The following is a 22,923-nucleotide window of genomic DNA, read 5'->3' on the forward strand; positions in this document are numbered from 1 at the left end:
TATAAGCTCAGTAGTGGAGCTGTAATAGAGGAACACTATTATGCTATAAAATAAGACCCTTTGCAAGTTAGGTGTGAGGGCGATAATGCAGAAACAATTTTCTAGTAAAAGGGGTTTAGGGTATCTAGGAGTGGCTACGGAATATAACTTATCAAAAATTTATAGGCGATATTAAGATGTGCACAGATTTTAAGATGCTTCAAATCAAAGTACCTATCAAATTTTTCGGCACACCAGTTTTTTCGGCATGCAGGGATGGACGTTATAGCAAAAATTTCATATACCATCAAGCATTGTTTAACCTCGAGGTCTCCTGGATAGACTGATGACTCACGCTGAACTTGGTTATGATTCACGTCTGACTACACTTTTACGGTCGTTCTTGTGCCAAGTGGACAATCGGCGTGGGAAATACTGTTTCATTGAGATGGTGAAGCCTGTTTGGGATGGCGATGCTATCTATTTTGTAAGGCCAACAAAACTTGTGTTGTAGCTCAATGCAATGAAGCAGGCACATAGCAATACGTTGCGGACCTTGCGTTTCGTCTAATCCTCCAAGCCTATAAACATACAGCATACCCGCCAAGGTCCACGGAAAGGATTCTTCCTGCCAAAGCTCAATGCTGAGCATCATGGAGATATTTTCAGTACTATGTGTATGATATTTCCCAATTGAAGCTCCAATCTCTTCATTTCAGTCTAGTGAGCTTTCATTGTCCTTCATCTTGCGTTCTGATTGTGCAGCATCATCGGTCGAAGCTTCTATCTGCGGGTACTGAATATTCTTGTGAGTAAGAACATTCAAATGCAAGCGATGCCACTCACATAAGGATCACCAATGCTGTGAGCCCAATTCTCTCCAAGAATATCCGTAATGCGATTCGCCTCAACGGCTCGAAGGAAGCCAGGTTTGGAAGCGAAATATGGCCAGATTGAACGACAGTGCTTCGTCTGCGATGTTTTCTTCAATTCGATATGGCCAGGCGTGAACTGAAAACGATAGGGTCCATCGTCTGTGTCTTCCTGAACTAGCATTAAATGCTGCAGGCCACGGAAGATTTTGTCAGCATGGCTTCGAAGGACACCGCCATTCCTCGTCGAGTTATGGGACGTCGATGCATACGTTTCCCAGCAGCCACGAGGCAGAGCAAGGTTCACAACCTCCTCTAGATCCGATAAGAGCTTGGGCGATGTATGGTTCCACCCATGAGCAACTTTATAGCCTGTGAATATTGAGGAATAATCTCCCAACAAACCACTGAGATTGTACCATCGAGAGTTGAAGTAGAGTGTATCGCAAGATAGATCAGCATACACATTAGTCGTGCCGAAAACAAGGTGATATCTCTCTCGAGCCACGTTGCGTGTCTCTCGGGACACATACAAGAGTGCTGGATTCTCTGGGTTGTCTTTCTTACGAAAGTGGAATTTGTCTACATAGCGTCGAACATCGCTGGGTACCAAGACTCGTGGTCCAGGCAAAGCATATCTCCACTACAGTGGATTAGTACAATGTCCAGCGCGAGGACGCAGAAGGATCCTGTTGCTTACTATCATGCTCCGAATCTCAGGGGGTATGTATTGCTGAATGGGGACAATCGCGTCCAGATTCGCCTGTTTGAAATCTTGAAGTTTCTTGAGATGAACTTCGTACTGACCCTTTAAAGTGCAGAGTAGCTCATTGTGCAGCTTGAATGACTTCATCAAGTCGTTCTTCAGACCGATATGAGGCAGACCGCGACGTTTGAGCTCGTCTTGAATGGATTGCTTCGGAAGACGACGGTAGTCTTTGTAGGTCCGCACATTGGTAGCATGGCACGAATTGGTGTGGGACGGCAAGTGGAGGGTATGGTCTTGCTCTGGTGTGAGGTTGGGAGGCATCTTGGCGGCGTCACTTCGTTGTTGTCGGAGGGAAGTGAAGTTGAATTCGTTCAATCTAAAGGAGGTATGGTCAGTGATGCAGTTCTCCCAGCGCGAGTATCGCGATGATAAGAAAGAAAGTTGTGTCGAGTTATGAGAAAAGGTGTTGTCTCGAGAAGTCGCGGGATGATGATGTCCCTTCCCTATTCTGATGTCGATGCATCTAAACGAAAGGGCCACCACAACCTGAACATGATCCATGTGATCACTCTGATCATATCTGGAAGGCACATCTTGCAAAGAATTTCTCTCGTGTACTACAAGCCCTCAAAATTCTTCGAGTAACGTAAAAGTGGAAGATAAGATAACATTGTTGCAGAATTTGTAGGACAATCTGACCCGGCTAGTCCCAGATGGAAAAATATGCAAGTGTAAGACTTCTCTTCTATCTCGAATAACCTGCTCTTCCTACTTATGTTGTCCCGCAGGCTCTGGGGCAGCATTACCTTATACCTCAACTCTGTAGCATGGAATCTCGCAAGACAAGCAAATATTCTACTTTTGATGGATGACTCGACGAGGCTCGTTGCAGAGACTTACTTCTTTGCTTCGAATCGCTTCATCTGCTAAGATGAGAAAATAGCACACGATGTTACTTCATACAGGGGTGCTCGATCTCATCTTCCATCCTCACCAAATCCACCACTTTCAACTCCCTCGACACGTGATACTCCATATTCACATGTCCGTCTCCTACACCTCCAAGTTCAGACGAAAATGCCAATTGCCCAATAAGATCCGCCTCTCAGCAAAGAAGAAACGAGACGCTACCTCATAACACAAGGGTATGACCTAGACAACTATCACATGAAAGTATCTCCATCCGTTCATCCTCAGATGCACTCCGCAGTTTCCCCATCAAAGCACTTGCAGAACGTTGACTCCATCTTCATGCAGGAAAATGACTACAGTACAACGATCGGGACGACCCTTGATACGGCAGAAAGTTCTCGAGACGTTGCCGGATAGCGGACACGATGTTATGATAGCTTCCGGTGTCCTATATAGGATCCTCAACTTGAGGTTCTAGGGAGAAATTACAGCAACAAAGCAAAGTCAAACCAGCAGCCAAATAGGAACAGGATGAGGAGATGAAAAGACCTCGTATTCCAAGACCCTCACCTCAGATTCACGATAAACCTCAGCACATTCGTTCTCTCGCCTCCCCTCGGCATCACCTCCTTCCTTACACAGCAACAAGATCCACCCATCCGGGCCTTCTACGCGGAAACTCTCGCCCGCAGATCCGATGCCATCCTCCTCGTCGCCCAATTCATCTCTTGCCTCTTGAGAGAGGCAAAAAAAAAGACGTAAGAAATCACCCAACATCTATTCACGGATTCGTTCAATTCGGCGCGTTACACAGCCGAGATCGCGGTGACGGAGATTTATCGCGGCTAGCAAGGGAGGGAGAGCTTTGTTGAGACCAGACATCCATCTTCACATGTCAGATGCATGCATGCGTGAACCATGATGTGTGGTGTGGCTGGTGACGCTACTTTTCTCGATCAAGTTAGAGGGGAGAAGTGAGTGACGGAAGCTCAGAGCAAGTGTTGATCTGTGGCAGAGACGTGCATCAGGAGAGTTTGGAGCAACGGCCATGTTGTGTAACATGAGGACGATGGGATGAGATGATTCTTTTTCCTTTTCTTTTCTAATTATTTTTGGTCACAATATACAGAGATACTGTATTCGCAGGAAGGATGGTTTAGTTCAAGCCACCTCCTGATGGACCAACCATCATCGGCTGGAAATAGGGTTCCAACCTCGCAGGGCTCCCTCCTCGCTCGCTCGCTCGCTCGCGGGACCGGATTGCTGGGGCTTGTGCCGTCTGATCTGCGCTACCCAGAAGGTGCATCGAAACTCAAAAATTGCTGAGCTTCGCGTTGGAGTAACCAGAACCGAGTGCATATGCACGGATGACATTATTCGAGAGGAATAGGCATCTCTTTCTTTTTCATCATGATCACCAAGGGATTTGCTCGAAGGAGCAGTTCTCCTCACGCACATCAAACTTTATGTGCAGTCAAAAACGGTGGTGCGGTGAATAGGATAGGGGATGCCTCCTGAAGAGCGCTGATTAGCGAGGGCGATAAGAGCTTGATAGGCGAGAGCCACTTGCATGATAGGTAGGATTGATAGCACTGAGGGGTGAAGGAAGCTTTGCGGGTTGCATTTGGCTGGACTGCAATGTGAACCAGAGGAGGATAGTAAGAAAATATACTTTGATTTGAAGCTTGAATTACGTTATGTCACTCTATGTTGTGTACTACTGTATACTACTTCATACAGTACTTCCCTCTACAAATAGCATCATTATCAACGACGGAGAAATATGACGCACGGTTGGGTCGACTTTCACATGCCTCACCTATCCCCTGTCGTGCTCTGCCCACATGTGGCGTGGCGTGGCGTGGCTTCAACACCACGCTACAGTACAGTATCGCATCGCATCTCCTTCGACGGCGGAGGACGCATATTGCATCCCTCTGCTGATACTGTATGGCTGCTCTCCCATCCCACAACAATCTACTCGAATCACCGCCTAGACGGAATCAATCCTCGACCAATGCAGCAGCGTCCCCTGCATCCACATCCACATCCATATCCCCATCCCGTTGATTCGTGGCCACACCTCACCTCTCTGTCGCTTCGTCATGCCGTTAAATAATCAGGGAACCGAGCACATGCAAAATGCACCTCGAAAGCCAAGCTGTGCTGTGGCGCATGAGCCGTCCAGATTTCTTCCTGATAAACTCGAGCCACCACCACCACCACCACCACCTTCTTGCTTCCCTCCTTCCCTCCTTCCCAAATCCTCAATCTTCTGACCTTCTGACCTTCTTGTACGACGAGAGCTGGAAAGAAATAAAAGTAAGCACAGAAGAAACATACCAAACCAAATTGTACGTCTATCTGCACTACCCCACCCCCGCTGCATGCAAGGCACCACCACCATTGTACCTGCTGCGTCTCACTACCGCGATAGGAACAAACAGCTGACATCTTGCTCTTCCCTCCTTCTAGAACCCTCACCCTATGCCCCATTCCTCCTCCACCACCACAACAACAACAACAACAACAACAACAGAAACCAAAATGGCCCCCCAAGTAAACGGCGAAGCCCCCTCCTCCGCCTTCCTCCACGTTCGTCATCCCCCTCTCTCTCCTCCCCCTCCTCTCCCTCACCAACAAGCTAACCTCTCCTCAACCAGCACCTAACATCCTACCCCCTCATCTCCGACAGCATCCAAACCTTCACCTCCAACCCCTACGGCGCAAAAGCCACCTCCCTAACCCACACCTCTTACTCGAAAATCTCCGCCCCTCTCGCCCCCTACCTCCACACACCATACAGCTACCTCTCGCCGTACCTCTCGAAAGCCGATTCGCTCGGCGACTCCACCTTATCCTCTCTCGACTCCAAATTCCCCTTGGTCAAGAAGCCCACGGGCGAACTATACGACGAGGGCAAGGCGATTGTGTTCTACCCGCTGAAGAAGGGGAATGAGGGGAAGGAGTACGTGATGGGGGTTTTTGGGGGCGAGAAGAAGAAGGTGGGGGGCGAGGGCGTGGTTACGTACGGCAAGGCGGTGTTGGCGACGGGGTTGGTGGTTAGTAGTGATGTGATGGGGTGGTTGGGGCAGTTTTTGGGGAGGAAGAAGGAGGAGGCTAAGGAGGTTGTTAGTGAGAAGAGTAGTTCTTGAGAGGGAGGGGAAGAGAGAGGAGGGCAATGAAGGATGGGATGGAGGGATGGATGGATGGACTGATAATACGATACCCCTCAATACTTTCTGTCAGGATTTGGGGAGGATGATTGATATGCGGGGATGAAAGGGGTGGAATGAAAAGGATGTTTATTTTTGCGTTTCTTCGTCTTTTTTTCTTCTTCTTCTTCTGGTACGATGGTTGTTCTCTACTTTTGGGGCTGCACAGCGATTCGCATCAAAGCATCTCGGATCGCACTGAATTTCAGCCTACAGTCATGTTTGTCGCTGGAGATCTTGAGTGGCAGTGAGAAGGGGGGGGGAGAGAGGGAGACAGGTTTGGTGTGATTAAGCGGGCTGTGAGAAATGAACAAACAGAAAGACGGACAGATGGATATACCGAATGAATGAATGAACCATAGACTTACTTTCCGAAATCTCCGTTCTCTATCACTCAATAGAATCACTTTCCTCGAAGATGATGTTGTGAGATATACTCCCCATTTCAACCAACCAACCAGCCCACAAATCCCTCTCCTCCTTATCTTACCTTCTTGCCGGAAATATAAGATCTTTGCATCATATAACCCACATGCAGGAAGGTGACTGACACATGGCCTTATTTTTGTTTCCTTCCAGAGTATAGGCGTTAAGAGTAAGGACGTGGATGTGCCCACAGGTCTCTCATTTCCAGGTTCTGTAGTTGTGGCTAGTAAAGCGAAGCCAGGAAAGGGTTTATTTAGAGCAACTGGTGAGATGTAGGAATATTGTTTGCTAACTTGTGCAAAGACGGGTCGAAAGCTTGGATCAAGAGAAAGGGGGAAGGGTGGTGCGTTTGGTTCGTGGAGGTATGGAGGCTGTAGGGATGGAGGGAGGGATGCTTAGATCGAGATGAATGAAGGTTGGAAGTTGTTGTTAATGACGTAGAGCTTGGTATTTGGTGGGTCGATGGAGGGGGGTTGAGTCTGGAGTAAGTTGGATTATGTGCCGTTGTTTAGAGAGATTGAGTAGAAATTATGTTCGTGGGTCTCACCCATTTCATCTCTTTGATAGTAGAATTGTTTGAGGGGGTTATCTCATATCATTCGACTTCCTAAGGGAGACTATATCTTCTCGTAGAAATCACATGCGAGAATATTAAAGTGTTTAGCATAGGAATGGCATCTATTTGTAGTTAAGAAGAAATCTCAAAGATGGGCGGAGCAGAGTGAAAGGTCGTTCAGCTCTAATCTCGTAATGCATAACATCTTCATCGAAGAGTATAGCGGCTTGGTCGCTGTACCATGTATGTAAACGCGAACGAGCGAGCCACATGATTCTTTCTTGGTTCGTGCGGTGGCAGTTGTTGGCGTCCTTCTCGTCAAAGTTCACCAATGCTGCCAGTAGATAGTCTCCGTAACCTCGGCCCTTGTGACAAAGAAAGTACAGGAGAGATGAGCACGTTGCTAAACTACGTCCCACTCCATAATTACGATCTTAATACGTCTTCGTTTGAGCTATTGTCACACGCTTACAGTGCCTTGAAGATGTATTAGAGTATCGTCAATATCATGAAATATTGATTTTGCTTTGACTCGGAGATCTAATAGCGTTCGTGATATTGACGCTTTGGTCAAGGTTATCAACGGAGCCAAGAATACAAATGACGGTCTGAAGGAATTATACAGCACAATGGTTGCGGATCGCGAGCAGCGTTTGAATTTCCAGCAAAATCTGAGTTCGACACATTTGGCAGCGGGTAGGATTCGGTTCCCAAGACCGACTGGTTGTCAAAATCTGGGTTGAGCTTACATGTCAGCCCGATACCCGAAGCTTCATCTTCAATAATTTTTTCTTTGTTGCATATCGTCCGGCCCGACATTCAGCCCTTGGTCTGACATCGAAGAACTTTGTTGCACGTCGCTTGCCGATGTCCGGCCCTTTGCCGCAGTATTCTTAATAAGACAACAAATGCATACGGTAGCAAATATTTTGGATCCTGCTTTTGAATGTCCAGCTCGTGGTCTGGACAAAGTCAAGCTAGCTTTGCCAATCCGGCCTCCGGACACCTGACAGAGTTTTGAGGCTCTGTTACTGGGTTGGGACTTTTGTTGCATCTCGCGAGACCCCATGTCCCGCTGCCTGAGTCTAGTCTCTGCCTGCTCTGACTTGGAAGGGAAGTCTGGAAATAGCTAGTCAGATGGCCGGACTCTAGCTTCGATTGAGAAGGCAGAGAAGTGCTGTGGCAGTTGCTTGGAGCTGATGTCCATCATTCAATTCTGATACTAAGTAGATCTTTCTGACAGTCCCAAGTCCGAATCTTGTAGACGAATGCTGCAAATTATTCCAACGGGACCCAAACTAAAATAACAGACTTCGATTGAAGTATGCTTAATGGCCTAGCGCCGAAACAGCACATCGTGCTTTGGACCCAAACACTGTCAATTGACTAGAGCAACCATACGGCTGAGTCCAATGGGCTCGAGGACATGTCTCAGTGAGATCTTCAGCTTCCTTGATCTGATATGTCTCTCATGAGTCTCCAACACCGGCCGCAGATGCACTACATCCGCATGTTTTGTCTCGGACTATTTGCTAGTGACTCGCCACATACTTCATCAACAAACACAGCGCGCATGTACTTTCAAATATCTTGAGCCCCATCAATGGAACTCCTCTCCAATGGCACTCGCCACTGCTTGGACCTCCCGTCTGATTTGGTGCAAAATCATTTGAGTCCGAGGCCACGCGTCCCGAATTATAGAGGCAAACCGCTTAATATTTTCTCCTTCTCTTCAGATCTGGCCTCGAAGCCAACGAATGCACCAAAATGGCTTCCGCCTCCTGGTTTCAACACATTGTTTCCGCTTCGACGCCACCCCTGAACCCTCGATTGGCTCAAGCCAATCACCACGTACATGCACACTTTTCCCTGCAGCAGCTAATCGGTATCCGGCCTAAGTGGATGCACGATAACAATTGCCTTGGAAATGTTTTTCTTAGCAAGGGTCTAGGAAATGATAGTTGAAGCCATCAAAACCACGCAGAGACGCTACGGCCCAGATACCGACCAGATGGCGGGTCTGTTGTGGTGGTGGTGGTGGACGGACAACCAATTCTTTTCGCTGGTGGTGGTGTTGAGATAAAAATGAAAATGGCATCCTGTTCGAGAGATTTGCATCGTCCGGATAAAGACTCGATCCCTGCCCCAAACATTTGCGCATCCATTGTCAGCCAATCGTGCGTCCAGGATTAAAGCTGGTTATCTCGTCATTTCTCCTTACCGTGGAACCTCCTTGTCTCTCCCTCTTCCCCCATCTTCTTCTTCATCACCACCACCATCTTTTTCTGCCTCACTTTGACTAGTTGCGGCAATCGAGAAGAGAATTGAATACGGGAGTGCGAGCAAAGTCCGTTTGTCGTCCGGACATCACATTCGTTGCATACCAAGCAGTCGCTACCTAGGTACCTGTACCTGTACTTTCCCATCCCCAAGGAAAAAAAGCTTGTTCCCAAACAAACGAAGCTCCACCACGCTCGCCCAATTGCTCGGCCCTTGTATCTTTTCACCACCACGCGTCGCCACAATTCTTCTTCTCCTTCGATCCCTTCCATAGTCTGTTCTACAGCTTTACAATCGTTCGCAGAACCTCATCATGTTCTGCAAGACATTGGCAGCAGCTGGCTTGCTTGCCAGTTTGGCCATTACTGCTGTCCACGCAGCTACCGCGCCAACCATATCCGTTTCGGGCTCCAAGTTCTTCTACAGCAATGGAACTCAGTACTACATGAAAGGTGGGACGAGCTACCTTCGTTGCACAACCATTGCTAACTGTTCCACAGGTATCGCATACCAATTGACCGAAGCCGACCCTTTGATTGATACTGAGCAATGCCAACGCGATGCCGACCTCATGTCCACCCTTGGCGCAAACGCAATTCGTGTTTACCACGTTGACCCGTCTGGAGACCACGATGGATGTATGTCCGCGTTCGCAGGTGCTGGAATTTATCTGCTGGTCGACCTGGATACTTTCACAACTGCCATTGACCCTGTTTGTCAACCCATACCACGGGATAAATCATCTGCTAATCAATTGGGTAGACCAACACCTCCTGGAACCAGACACAATACAATGCATTCGCCAAGGTCATGGACGCTTTCGCTTCCTACACCAACACATTGGGTTTCTTCGTTGGTAATGAGGTTATTGCGTTGGCCAATCAATCCTTGGCAGCACCATATGTTAAAGCCGCGACGCGCGACATGAAGGCATACAGAAGTAGCAAGGGCTACAGAGATTTCCCAATTGGATATTCCGCAGCAGATATTGCCGAATTACGACCTATGTTGCAGAATTATCTTGCCTGTGGAACCAATTCTTCCGAGACGATCGATATGTTTGGCTTAAATGCTTACGAATGGTGTGGGAATAATGATATGGAAACCTCTGGTTACGATACCCTCAACACATATGCTGAAGGCTACAACATCCCCATTTTCTTCTCGGAGACTGGCTGCAATACTGTGCCCCCTCGCACCTTTGAGGACCAGAGTGCTATCTTTGGTTCAGCAATGAATGATATTTGGTCTGGTGCCATTATCTATGAATGGATCGAGGAGACGAACAACTACGGTCTGATCTCCTACGGTCCAACTGTCGCTGCAACCGCGGTCGCATCAGGAGTCCAAGCTGGAATTTCACGAACCGGCACACCCACTCCTGTCTCGCCGGACTTCACCAACCTCCAGAGCCAGTGGGCGACTCTGAACCCAACCGGTGTTGCGAGCTCTGCGTACAGTCCCTCATTGACCGCACCAGCTTGCCCCTCTTCTACATCCGGAGGCTGGCTCGTCGATGGTAACGTCAAGCTCCCAAGTCTGGGTCAGACTTTGGCTACCGGAACTTCGACCGCGGCAGTATCATCCACCGGCTCCGCTACCGGGAGCGCAGCAACTCCTTCAGCGACAGGCAAGAAGAGCAGCGCCAACGGCGGTAAAGAAATCGCCGGCATGAGCGCAGGCTTGTTAGCCGTTATGCTTGGATTCATGTACTGGCTATGAGAAGCCGCTCGTTCGTTCTTTTTCGCATTGTAATCTGTACATACAGCATGTGAAGGATGGAAGAAAGGAAAGAAAGCATAGATGAGCGCATGATAGACGAAGCGCGGCGTTTATAAGGGCGTTGCTTGGCTGCCCTGGTTTTGTATTGTTGTGATCCCCCCTACAGCATGCGGAGTGGAGGAGAGGAGAAAGTCAAGTAATGATAATAAGAGATAAATCATGATGAGAAGTCGAAAGGACTTTCTTATTGCTCAGATGCAGTGAAGATGGGAGGAGCAAGTGTTTCTCTACAATGCCGTATTCTTGACAGAGGAAGGCATAGACTTGTGCGATGTTTTTGCGGAGCTTGATGTGTGCTATGTGTGTAGCAATACACAAGTACTTATGAGTGTCTGCATTTCAAAGAGCCTTCGAATGGAGAAGTGAGGATGTGAGGAAGTGCGTCGCGAAAGAAGTGGCCCTCCTATCTAGCTTTTTTTTTTGTTTTGTCAATCTTCTTCTTGCCGTCAAAAAACTAACTTTTTGTTACCAATTTAGTCTTTTGTTTTCAAGTGAGAAACTTATATAAACTATTATACAAGCTCGTGGGCTCTACTAGATAGAGTTATATGTGGTGCTCCTTTCTAAGTGAGAATCCTATATAAGCTATTATATAAGCTCGTGAGCATTAATTGGATAGACTTATATGTGGTGCTTTTGCAACCACGTTGTGATCTGGATATCTTAATTGTCACTCGTACTCGTTTGTTAAATTTTCTGAAAAAGTGGTGGATGCTATGTTTATATGTAATTGTAAGCAGTTGGTGGTGTAAAGTTCAAGTCATGCTTAGGAGTTAAGTGCTATTCACCGCTGTGTGTGTGTGGTTGTGAACTGCAACCGTGAAGCTCGGCACAAAGACTACTTTCATAACTATAAATGATTGCGTTTGTGGTAAAGACTCTCGTTTGGTGGGGAGTGTCGTTGCGCAGATTGGGAAGTGCATGGCTAGTATTGTTGAGAGCTAGAATGGTCTGAGATGAGCGGTTGAGTAAGGTTGTGTGTATCGCATTGTCGGGTGTTTTCGTACTTTGTAGTTCTTCTTGAGATAGACATAGACCATTGCCATCTTGGAATCTCTTGCCATTATCATCGCTGATGATGTGGAATGCGCCATGAGTTGGCATGTCATTGCAGTATGTAGAGTAGCTAGCGCGTTAATGGAATAGCTGAACTGCTATGAGCTATTGAACCATGCTTTGATAGACAGATAATAGCTTGAGAAGTAGTGCCTGCTGTTCACATCAATCATAAGAACACAAAGTAACAACCGATATTCCGAGCTGCCTTTCAATTTGTGGCTGGAGTCTTTCAATTTATTTTCCTTCTTGATCCCATAGCATCTCCACTGTGTGGAAGACTCTTGCAACCTTTGGCGGGCAAAAGTAGCAAGAATCTCACTCATCACCATGTCCAGCTGTCAAACAGCAAAGTGAAGCTTATCACGTGTGACCCTTTCTTCGTCGGTTCCCCGTCTCCCTTGGTTACTCACTATTTGACGAAAGTAGCTGGCACTACCTGTACTCCTGTATATTTCCGAACCTGCCGTCAACCAGTAGACTGAGCCTTTCTTTGGCTGACAGCTGTCAAGGTTTCCCATGTTGCATCCATTACTTTCGTTGTGATAGTGCACGTTGTTCCTACCTGTATTTAATTATTATACAAAGAAGGTTCTGGGAATTATTCATGCAGTTGCTCAATGTATCAGAGATTGGAAGCAGTAGAAATACCTGCTCTTAACTCTATGTAATCATTGGCCACGATGGAAAGTTTTGCAAATCTGTTGTTATTGTTGCGATTTTAAGACCCTTGCAGCTTCTAGTAATAAGCGCTGTCTCTAACACGGCTTAGTCCTTTATTAGTTCATCGCCAAACCGAGAGTGTTGGATGTCAGAATTGCAGACTGAAAGCCATCACGGGCATCCCTTTCTTCTCCTTGGCTTGGGTTCTCCCTCTCGCTTTCCCGCTCAGTATATAGTTGCAAGGAAGCTTGCGGAAATTGGCCATTCAAATGCTCCACGGAGCTAAAGATTGTAAACTGGAGAAAGAAATATCGTCATTTTTATGTGATCATAGACCACAAAGGTTACTGGGGGATGCTGTGGCTGTATAAACTGCTTGCGATCTAGCAATACAAATTGCGTTGCAACGGTTTATCGATCTAGTTCAAGTTGGAACTTCCGGCTTTGTCAAAATCATGCGGTAGGGCCCTGCTACCTCTTTGATTCCCAAGCTTGCGGAGGACCATTCCCGGTTATTGCATGAGATTGCCGGTCCGGTATTCTATTTCATTGGCTCATTACCACACGGAGAACTTCAGTGGCCAGGTATAAGACTCTATGATCACGTGTGCCCCTTTTTCACGTCCTTCGCTACTCACCTCTAGTTTGTCGTTACAAAGAAGTTTAGAAACAATGAAAGAGCGATGCTTAAATGATGAACTGCGAAAGCGATTCTTGTAAGTTTCGTGATGTATCTATATCAAGTTTCTGCAGCTGTTAGTAATATGAAACGTCTTGAAAAGCGGGCTGAGATCTCTGTTGCTCCATTGCCAGAAATAGCCTCTAGAGCTGGGATTACCTACCTAGGTAGGTACAGACTGAAAGCGAACACTTGTGGGCCTTTCTTCAATATCTTCGCACTAGTTCGTCCCATGGCTTCGCGCCCTGCTTCTGTAGAAGAAAGTTTCCTGAACTTGTCATTCAACAGTTCAACAGCCATTAGATCAAAAATCGGAAGGGGTAGAAAGGGTTATTCGGAACTCGTATGTGATACGTCGCAATGCGAATGTTTGGTGCTCTTTTCAAACTCATGGTAATTTCTAGTAGTAAGATTGGTTGGAACGGCGCGATTTTCTCTGTTGTTTCGTCATCATCAAATCAATAACCTCAGCAGCGGGAGCCAAAGTAAAAGCTGAACATGAATACGCTCCCGAATTTCTTCATGCGCTTTGCGCCGCTTCCTTGATGGCCTAGTTTGGAGCCGAGAAAGAATCTCAATCTCCCGGAGTACTGCCCTTCAACTGCTCAAAAACAAAGTGACCAATGGTTGAAAATTGTATGAGCAAATCTTTGATTCCTATGTAGTCATGGGTCGCAAAGGAAATAGCTCCACATTGTTCTTGTATCATTAATTCCTTGTAGCTTCTACACGTAAAAAACGTCTTGCAACGAGCTGACACCTTACCTCAAGAGCCGAAGTAGAAGACTGAAGTTGATCACGTATGCCCCTTTTCCACTCCCCTCGTGTCACTTCATCCGCTCGCCTCGCACTTTACTTATATTCAATCTAAGTCTCCAGCTGAGAAAGAGACTTCATCGGCTCGATAACATTGAAGCCTTAGATTGAAAAGTAGTAGAAAGAATTATTCTTGATTCTCATGTGGTGATAGGTCGCAAAAGAGATAGCTTCGCTCCATTCTAGTAATGTTACTTCCTTGTAGTTTCTAGACAAAAAAATGTCTTCGAATGGTTTCACGCCTTATCTCAGGAATCGGAATAGCAAACTGAAATTGATCACGTGTACCCCTTTCTTCACCCCCTCGCATCGCTGCGCCCGCTCGCTTTGCAATCTGCTTAGTCTCGAGATGAGAAGGAAATCTAAACACAACCCCTCGACGCCTCAGTAAGTAACAATGAGACCTTAGTTGAAGACTAGTAGAAAAAGTTATTGTTGATTCTCATGTGGTGATACATGGCAAAAATGGGTTTGCGCCGTGCTTGTGCTATGAGTCCCTTGTAGCTTCTGAACATAGAAGTGTCTTGCAATGGATCGACGCCTTACCATCGTAACTAGTCGGATTAACGGATTGAAACAGATCACGTGTGCCCCTTTCTTCACTTGTTCGCTCGCTTCGCCAGCTCGCTTCGCCATGCATCTATTCTCGAGTCGAGAAACAAGCTTTCTGAGCACTACTCTTCGACGGCTAGGTAAGTAACAATGAGACCATAGATTGAAACGTATTATGAGAGTTATCCTTGATTCTCATGTGGTGATAGACCCCAGGGATAGTTTTGCGCCGTGCTTTTGTTGTTAAGTCCTCGTAGCTTCTGACATAGAAATGTCTTGGTACAAGTTGACACATTACCTTACATCAAGATTTGAATCAACGAACAAACTGAAGTTGATCACGTGTGTCCCTTTCTTCAACCCCCTCGCGTAGCTTTGCACACTCGCTTCGCCCGCTATGTATTCTCGAGTCGAGAAAGAAGCTTCCGGACGACGGCCCTTTCGCAGTCACGTAATAAAAGAAGTGTGAGGTATTTTAGAAAGGATGTGGGGCTTCAAAGCTGAAGGGATAATTATAAGATTACTTCACCTTCTTAGGATTTTGTTGATTGGGACGTGTTGTTGCGCTAGGCTTCCTCTCTCAACACAACACAACAACCACCACCACCTTCTTCAGAAACTTTCCACCTTCTCTACAACTCTGAGATCACAACACAACGCAGTATCTTGCGCGGTGGATTGCGCCGAAGATCTGAAGAGCAATCTTTACACGGAGATCATCTCTGCGCAAGTTATTACGGGGTTTACAGCCAGCGCAGGAGCGTTTTCATCCAAGAATTTTACTGCTTTACGCGACGAACTGCCTCTTACGAGCGTGATGAATACTCCACCTCCAAGGAGTCGTCGTGTCGACTCCTCTTCATCCCCAACCCCCTCGCCGTACCAAGACAACACACCAGCAACTACAGTTCCACCCCGATCTACACCTCTGGAGAAGTACCCACCTATCCCCGATACCCTCCCGGTCCGCGCTCTCGCGCCAAACGAAGTACTTCCATTCGCAGCACCACCGCTCGACCTCCCAATTCGACTCAATCCTCTTCTTCCGGCACTAGCAAGCTTAGATGCCAAATACAATCGGACACGCCACCCAATTCTAGATATCGACAATATGTGGGGAAAGGGACTTACGGAAGCTCGAGAAGGAGAGGACGTGCTGAAATTAGAAGAAGCTTCAAGGGTTCTGAGGAAGCATACAAAAGATCGGATGCCTTATGTCAAGTTGGTGAGTACACGACTACAGGCTATTATGGGGTTAAAGAATGAGTTGCCGTTTGGTGAGTCTTGAGCTGGAGACCGTGAATATGGAGCTGATATGTGCGCCAGATCTGCCAAACATTAACGCGCCACAACTCAGTCCTCACTACCAGAATGTCCTCGACTTTGACCTTGACCCAAGTCAGGCTAGCCAACCTCGCAATCCTATTGACGGACCCATCCCTGACTTTATGGAGATCGATAAGGAGACTGGAGAGGGACTGAGAAGCTGGCTCTTGAAAGTTGGAACGGGGAATGGATCATTGAAGAAGAAGGAATGCAAGAGCATTTCCTTTCATGACATTACCCAGGAAATGATGAGTGGACAATTCAGCAATGTTTTGGTCGCACATTACAACAACGAGAAAGTCGATCAGAAAATTGAAGCTTATGAGCTTGATTTGTACGTACCTCTAGGAAGAGACTTAGACCCTGACTAACACGATGCAGGCCGACTCAATCAATTGAAACCGCCACCGGTCGCGAAGTTGTCACCACCCAAACTTGGGTCTGGTTCTTCATCTCCCGACCACTGTTGTCAATCGACTCAAATAACAGCTACCTTGTTTCTCCGAGCCGTGATCCAGGCAACTGGATGAGATCGGAGGCAACTGACGACAGCTTCTACACTCCTTTCGCTAGTCGTCGTCCTCCTTCTCCTCCCGATCAAACCCGAAACGTTGAACCGCCACCGAACTTCCCCGACCCAGTACCGAGCTCATGGGTGGTGTTTGCCTGTCCTCTTTCAAACGTCAAGACGTATCCAGAATCAGAGGAGAAGGCACCCAATGAGCCAGCCAACTCCACAATCGAAGAGGATGGAGAAGACATCGAACCTTCCCACCCACCAGCCAAGAGAAGCAATCCTTTCAATACAAGACGAAAGAAGGTATACAAGCGTCAAGACTATGATTTCGCCCAGCAAGGTGTGCCGATCTTCGAATTCAGCATGGCGACTGCAGAAATGCTCCCAATCAATGAATGCATGTGCACCTGACGAGTTCAAGAAGGGCAATTTTCTGAGCGTCGATAACATGCCTCCTTTCGCCGGCGCTATTGCACAAGGAAATCAGATGTCTAAGTACGGTTCTTTGTCTCACTTTGATTCCTATCAGAATTCCATGAACCGACATCCGCAAGCCGATTACTACGCCATGCAAACCTCCGCTGATTATAAGATCGAGCTAAATTCCTGGAAGCGTACATCTCGAGAACGAAAGCACGCTCGCAGTGACGCAGAGGTTGAGAAGGAGAAGATAGAATGTCGTGATCGAACTAAAGAGTTTCCAAGTCCGTACTATGGCACGTGGTGGAAGATCTTCTATGAGGGCATTTATGCTGATGAGGCGAGATGGAGACGTATTCGCGAGGCGATGGGCAGAGGAGCTTGTCGCGTTGTGGTTAGATGGGAAGACTGGCAGATTGAGGAAGTTGGACGAGGACATGGGAGTTTGAAGGCAAGAAGTGGTGGAATGGGTCTTGGACCAGGATCGGGTGGATTTTCGACCAGGTTGAGAGGCACAGGCCAGGGTCAACCAATACACAGAAGAGGACAGGCACACTCGTTCGGGGTTCTTCCTCCAAGCCTCGGCTCCACAATTGACCATGGTCGGACAGAGATGGATGACGGCTTTGACATGAGGAAATTTGAAGACGGCGAGTCATGGCAATTCGAAGATGGATTTTGATAGGAGACCTAGTTGATGGCGAGACGTGGTTTTGTGGTTTGCATTACGCGATACTAATGTACGGATTCTCATCCTTTCCTTTTCAAAAAGATACACCCATAATGCTTTTGAACAGAGAACTCTTGACTCTGGAGCTGGAGTAGTTCCGACTACCTCCTTGCTGGACTTGGAATTGCATTGAGCTTCATAGCTTTCTGCATAGGTAGATTGAGCACCATAACATAGCCGTTTCAGGTAGAAATCAAAACCTTCTTGCTTCTTTGTAGCTTCAGGATCCACTTTTGTGTGTGTGGCTGTCCATGCGGCCAAAATTGATGTTCTCTTGCACTTCTTCAAATATTGGCAATAAGAATCTTACTTCTTGATGAGAAACATTTTTTGATAAGGATAGAGGATCTTAGAGAAGCAGGTACTAGGTAGTCTTCATGTCTTACCAATCCAAGGGCGAAAGCAGGTCAGCTGACGTAGAGAGTTCATTGTTATTGGCCACTCTGAAAGAGCTCCGATTGGCTCTAAACCACGGGGTTGAAATAAGATTACCAAAACTCGGGTAACCGAATGCTGACCGGAGTCGTGTACTCGGGGTGGGGCTAGATGGGATGATAAAAGAGGGTAAAATGCATCGATCCCCAAGAACCGAGAAGACAACACTTTGAATACTAAAACTAGAATCAATAATACGATGTCTTCGCTTGAGGCTGCAACTCTATTCGGTGTGAAAGGACTGGTGGCAGTGATTACTGGCGGTGGAACTGGTAAGTGAGGTGGCTTGCAAGTTTCTGCTTCTGACCATTCATAAAGGCATTGGACTTATGATGGCCAAGGCCCTGGAAGAGAATGGCGCTAAGGTCTATATCATTGGTCGCCGATTGGAAACTCTCGAGAAAGCAGCAAAACAAGCTGTGAGCCCCCTCGTTGACATATGCGCAGCATCGAGACTGATACTGTTCACAGAAACATGGTAACATCATCCCCGCCCAAGGAGATGTCACCAAGAAGGAAGATCTTGATCGAATTGTCGACTCTATCACGAAATCCGATGGCTTCATCAACGTCCTGGTAGCGAACTCGGGCATCGGAGGGCCCAATTTGCTGGGCCTACCAAAGGACCCAACGCTCTCTCAATATAGAGAATATATGTACAACGTAAATATTGATGACTTCACCAACACCTTCCATGTCAACACGTCCGCTGTTTTTTTCTGCATCATGGCGTTCCTAGAACTTTTGAATGCTGGCAACAAGAAAGGAAACGTGCAGCAGAAGAGTCAAGTCATCGCAACTTCCAGCATTGGAGGCTTCAATCGTCTTCCACTTGCAGGATTTGCGTACGCTGCGACGAAGATTGGAACAACTTTCATGATGAAGGCATTGGCTACTGCCTTTGTACCATATGGTATTCGAAGCAACATCATTGCGCCAGGCCGTATGTTTGATCATGGTCCTTTGTGTGAACGTTCGCTGACTCCTGAGTAGTTTACCCATCAGAACTGGCAGACGAGCTCCTCGTAAAGCTGGAAACTAGTGGCGGCATGCCAAAGAGTTTTGTGCCAGAGCAGAGAGCGGGCAGTATCGAGGACATGGGAGGTGCTATTCTGTTCTTGACATCGAGGGCAGGAGGATACCTCAATGGGAACGTCCTCGTTACTGACGGCGGTCGATTGGGCGTCGTGCCTAGCAGTTATTAGCTTTACTCAAATCGAGGAGGATGCTCAATACTTCTTCGAGAGCTACCGAGAGCCCCAGACAATGAGATCGCTGCTGTACCTCAATGCAGCAGTTCACGCTTCTGGCAACGATCAGCGAAACGTGCTATGGACTGGTCCAGACATGACGCGAAAATTAGCCGTGGTGGTAAAATGCAGCCCTACCAGTTTTAATTTGCTTCCCGACGTGATCTGTTTCCAAGTATTGCGACTTACTTCTAGAACTTGAACTGAAGTCCTTTTCAATTTAGTGCGCCGCTTTCGTCCGTTGGTTCTTGATTATCGTCAGCGTCTTATCCGATTCAAAGATCCTCCTGTATGACTCGGAGATGGAAGGTACTGCATCCGTAAAATGTTGTCCCTTGATGGTACCAACTTTCTCACCCAGCAAACTTGATGCTTCCAAGTACCCGATCAAGCTCCGCACTTCTGGGACTCATCAGAACAACGCAACAAAGTTCCAGACTATGCATAAGTAAACTGGATGTAAGCTTAAATTCAGTTTCTCGATCTGCTGACCTGACTCGGATCTATCCATTATCGTGCTGGGGAGAGCTTCCTCGGAACCAATCTTTATGGCTTTGTAACTCGTTCGCAGCGCGGTTTCTATGATCGACCAAAAATGCTTTACTTTCCTCTGCCAAGAGCACGGCAACTGACCAACGGCAGTGTGTTACTCAGAAACTCAACAGACACGAGGAGAATCCTCCGGAACGGTGAACACGAAACCTCCAGTCTCACCAATGAAGCCTTCCGGTAACTGCGACCTTCCGTGAACATTGCAACCTTTTGCAGGGAGCCAAGCACGTGACGTCTAACTTCAGCACAATGTTTTTCTGGTACGACGAATCAAAATCCGCAAATTCCACCGGTATGACCTCACGGATTCAGTCAAACCGTTCGTCTATTCTCAAAATGCCTCTTCGTTAATGCGGACTAAAACATTTATAAACAGCTTCGCTCAGGGATTCCCAACCCCAGCACCGGCATCGAGGCTCTCCGCTTTATTCTGACAGCACCGCACCAACCTCATCCGTACTTTTCAAGTCTCCACCATCGTAGCTTTTGCTCATTCAAACCAATGATGGCTCTCGAAAAATTCCTCCGTGCGGATAATATCCTGGGTGACACGTCGATCAGGCGTCTCGCTTAAGTCTACCCCTGATTTCTGGGCAAAGCTTAACAAGAAAGCTTGATGCGCATTATCTCATCTGGGCAGAAAGGGACAAGCCGAACATGCCAACACGTCTGAGCTTCCGAAATATGATCTGATAAGCTTGATTAGATGTGCGCGACGGCGGCTCAGAGCAGGGACCGGGATGGAGCAGGGGTCGGAAGACGTTTGACGTTGGTCGGATACTCGTCTCGTTCGTCTCATGGGAATTCCCACGCTGACACCGGATGAATGCTTGGACATTAGAGTTAAAGTTGACTTGGGCTATGGGATGGTAGGGGACGTGGGGGATGGGGAGGAGATGGAGGATGGGTTTCTTAGCCTTGCAAGGGGGCAATTAAGGTTAGAGGATGGATCAGATGATGGATGAGAGAAGTTCCGGCGCCGCTGCCAAGACTGAACGAATGAAGTGGTAGTATAAGGGCTGATTGTCCCCTTGATGGATGTCTCTTTTTCTTACTCCATCATCCACAGTCATTCTCTAAGCAGCTTCACTTTGATTCATACATCTTCTTCAGCTGGTCTGTCGCTTTTACGTTCTCTACTTTTATATTTTTAATTTTATATATTTGCTTCGAGCATTCCACTCTCTCCACCATCAAAATGCGTTTCACCACCTCAATAATCATGGCCTCTGTTGCCGCTCTCGTTGTCGCCGCTCCAATGTAAGTTTAACTTCACAACTCGAAATTAATTTTATCTAACAGATTCACAGGAAGGCAAAGAGACAAGACGAGTTCAGCGAACTCTTGGAAAGCAATCAGCTCGATAACTCCAACCTCGACAGCTTGTTCAGCAGCAACTCTCTGGATGTCAACGACATTGCTGAGCTCCTTTCTGACTTCGATCTCAACTCTTTCAACAGCCAATTCGACTCCAGCTTCGACAACAACAACATTGAGGAGCTTCTGATTGAACTTGAGGGCAACAGCTTTGGAAACTCCAACATCAATGATATCAACGACGTGAACTCGTTCAACCTTGACGATTTCGCCAACAGCTTCAACGAGAACTTCAGCGGTAGCTGGAACTCCGACGAGATCGAGCAGCTTTTGCTTGAGCTTGGTCTTGTCAACTCCAACAGCTTAGACAGCAACAACGAGTTCTTCAACTCCAGCGATCTCTCCAACGAAGACGATCTGTTCTTCAACTCCAGCGACCTGAGCGATCTTGAGTCTGAGATCATCTCCACCTCCATCGTCGCATAAATGGACTGAGTTGAGAGCGGGGTAGTGAGTGAGATATTGGGCAGTGCTTGGAAAAGGGAATGGGACGTCTGTGTTGGGCAGAATAGATTAGGAGAGAGATCAGAAGATGGAATGGGTGGAGTTGCTTGGGTGTCTGTGCAGGTAACTTCAATAATCAATTTCTATTTCCCTTGCCATTTTTCGCGCCAGAGTTCGACACCTGGGTACAAGTGGTCCAGTCATCTCGTGACTAGAATCGCCGAGACTGCGCATGCATGAGAATTGCGGAATGTCTGAAACTGGTAAGTATCAGGCCGATCACCACACTTCAGGCTTTGGAAGAATCTACCGAGACGCGGGAACCAAGAAAGCCGTGTGCCGTGCCGAATTCTTGCGTCTTCGATTATCCTAAGACGGCACTCAAATGTGGTAAATTGGTAATTGTTTTGGATGGGGTCTGTCTGCCGTCATTTTGATTGCCAGCTGGGAATGGTACTTAATTCCATAGTCCAATCTTAGCTAGATTGTGGTTGATGGTGACCCAAGTACCTTTGTATCATCTCTGCCAGACTATGCGTTTTCCAAAATCATGTGAGCTCATTGGCCAAAAGTTACTCGTCTCAGGTATATATGTGATTTTGTTTACCAACTCTACCACGCAAGCATTCGTTTAAGTCCAAAGCAAAGTCATCTTACATAATTGCCGTCACTTCACGAAAAGCTCATTTTCAACATCTGCACCTCTCGCCTATCCCCGCTAAAGCTCAACCACAATTCCCCAAAAAAAATAAGTCAAAACAAAGCCAAAAAGATTAGGAACCGAAAGCAAAAAAGCAAATTGGCTTTTTGGTCTACTGGGCTGTTCACTTCTCAACTACTCCGTAATGTAGGTGTACCCAACCACTCATACTATCGAGTGGTCGGGATTGGCGATTCAACTTCTGTTCGGCTAGTGGCAAGGCCATCGATACCACCGAACAGAAGTGGCAGAAATTTGCTTATTTAAAACTATGTACTTGGAGATAGGAACAATCACGTGTCAAGGGATTGATGAGTTGAGGAAGGAAGGAGGCTGAGGGTTTTGAATGAAACATGAGGAGGCTCTTCAAGTTAAGCTCTAAGTTATGATTATGAGCTCTCATTATGAGCTATGGTTACAGACTATGAGTTTCAATTGCAATTGTGAGCTATGAGAGCTGCGACGTGCAACAAACCCAAATTCTACGAGTCATTGTCCAGACCAGAGACTGACTTTCACGGCTAAACTTAGGGGATCTTCTAATACATAACTCTCTTACTCTAAGGCCTTGAGCTGCGTGCTAGGGTGTTGAGCAAAGCAGTGCCCATGGATGAAGTATTGATGAGATGAGCATGTTCTGAGAACAATTCTTCAACTGCCATACAAGATCTAACA

At 47.0% G+C, this 22,923-nt stretch overlaps 8 protein-coding genes across 8 annotated transcripts; 7 read left to right on the forward strand and 1 right to left on the reverse strand.

The window, feature by feature from the left end:
• Positions 1-404: 404 nt before the first annotated feature.
• LY89DRAFT_685960 (uncharacterized protein) lies at positions 405-3,182 on the reverse strand (the record flags this gene model as incomplete). Its single annotated transcript, XM_018215182.1, has 4 exons — positions 3,043-3,182; positions 1,552-1,936; positions 826-1,494; positions 405-775 (listed from the first exon to the last, which is right to left on the reverse strand). Coding segments are annotated over exons 1-4 (1,183 nt in total), but the record flags the coding sequence as incomplete, so codon positions are not given.
• A 1,094-nt stretch (positions 3,183-4,276) lies between these two features.
• Positions 4,277-5,067, forward strand: LY89DRAFT_648327 (uncharacterized protein). The gene is made up of 2 exons (XM_018212009.1): positions 4,277-4,826; positions 4,948-5,067. The coding sequence occupies exon 1, from the start codon at positions 4,283-4,285 to the stop codon at positions 4,589-4,591; it is 309 nt and encodes a 102-aa protein (XP_018069505.1). The 5' UTR covers positions 4,277-4,282; the 3' UTR covers positions 4,592-4,826; positions 4,948-5,067.
• Positions 4,716-5,864, forward strand: LY89DRAFT_104605 (uncharacterized protein). Its single transcript, XM_018205032.1, has 5 exons — positions 4,716-4,826; positions 4,948-5,067; positions 5,136-5,143; positions 5,210-5,440; positions 5,672-5,864. The coding sequence occupies exons 2-5, from the start codon at positions 4,960-4,962 to the stop codon at positions 5,688-5,690; spliced, it is 366 nt and encodes a 121-aa protein (XP_018069506.1). The 5' UTR covers positions 4,716-4,826; positions 4,948-4,959; the 3' UTR covers positions 5,691-5,864.
• A 3,040-nt stretch (positions 5,865-8,904) lies between these two features.
• LY89DRAFT_648329 (glycoside hydrolase family 72 protein) lies at positions 8,905-10,904 on the forward strand. The gene is made up of 3 exons (XM_018212010.1): positions 8,905-9,401; positions 9,450-9,661; positions 9,712-10,904. The coding sequence occupies exons 1-3, from the start codon at positions 9,263-9,265 to the stop codon at positions 10,669-10,671; spliced, it is 1,311 nt and encodes a 436-aa protein (XP_018069507.1). The 5' UTR covers positions 8,905-9,262; the 3' UTR covers positions 10,672-10,904.
• A 4,410-nt stretch (positions 10,905-15,314) lies between these two features.
• LY89DRAFT_783358 (uncharacterized protein) lies at positions 15,315-16,751 on the forward strand (the record flags this gene model as incomplete). The annotated part of the gene is made up of 3 exons (XM_018222670.1): positions 15,315-15,774; positions 15,824-16,157; positions 16,205-16,751. The coding sequence occupies 3 exons, from the start codon at positions 15,315-15,317 to the stop codon at positions 16,749-16,751; spliced, it is 1,341 nt and encodes a 446-aa protein (XP_018069508.1).
• Positions 16,752-16,788: 37 nt separating this feature from the next.
• Positions 16,789-17,442, forward strand: LY89DRAFT_735289 (uncharacterized protein; the record flags this gene model as incomplete). The annotated part of the gene is made up of 1 exon (XM_018219994.1): positions 16,789-17,442. One exon carries the CDS (start codon positions 16,789-16,791, stop codon positions 17,440-17,442), a length of 654 nt encoding a protein of 217 aa, XP_018069509.1.
• A 598-nt stretch (positions 17,443-18,040) lies between these two features.
• LY89DRAFT_783360 (short-chain dehydrogenase/reductase) lies at positions 18,041-19,310 on the forward strand. The gene is made up of 4 exons (XM_018222671.1): positions 18,041-18,197; positions 18,244-18,344; positions 18,397-18,868; positions 18,919-19,310. The coding sequence occupies exons 1-4, from the start codon at positions 18,125-18,127 to the stop codon at positions 19,128-19,130; spliced, it is 858 nt and encodes a 285-aa protein (XP_018069510.1). The 5' UTR covers positions 18,041-18,124; the 3' UTR covers positions 19,131-19,310.
• A 1,382-nt stretch (positions 19,311-20,692) lies between these two features.
• On the forward strand, positions 20,693-21,662 carry LY89DRAFT_783361 (uncharacterized protein). The gene is made up of 2 exons (XM_018222672.1): positions 20,693-20,987; positions 21,038-21,662. The coding sequence occupies exons 1-2, from the start codon at positions 20,926-20,928 to the stop codon at positions 21,528-21,530; spliced, it is 555 nt and encodes a 184-aa protein (XP_018069511.1). The 5' UTR covers positions 20,693-20,925; the 3' UTR covers positions 21,531-21,662.
• The last annotated feature ends 1,261 nt before the right edge of the window (positions 21,663-22,923 follow it).

This window comes from Mollisia scopiformis, assembly GCF_001500285.1.
Source record: "Mollisia scopiformis unplaced genomic scaffold LY89scaffold_15, whole genome shotgun sequence".
NCBI lineage: Eukaryota > Fungi > Ascomycota > Leotiomycetes > Helotiales > Mollisiaceae > Mollisia > Mollisia scopiformis.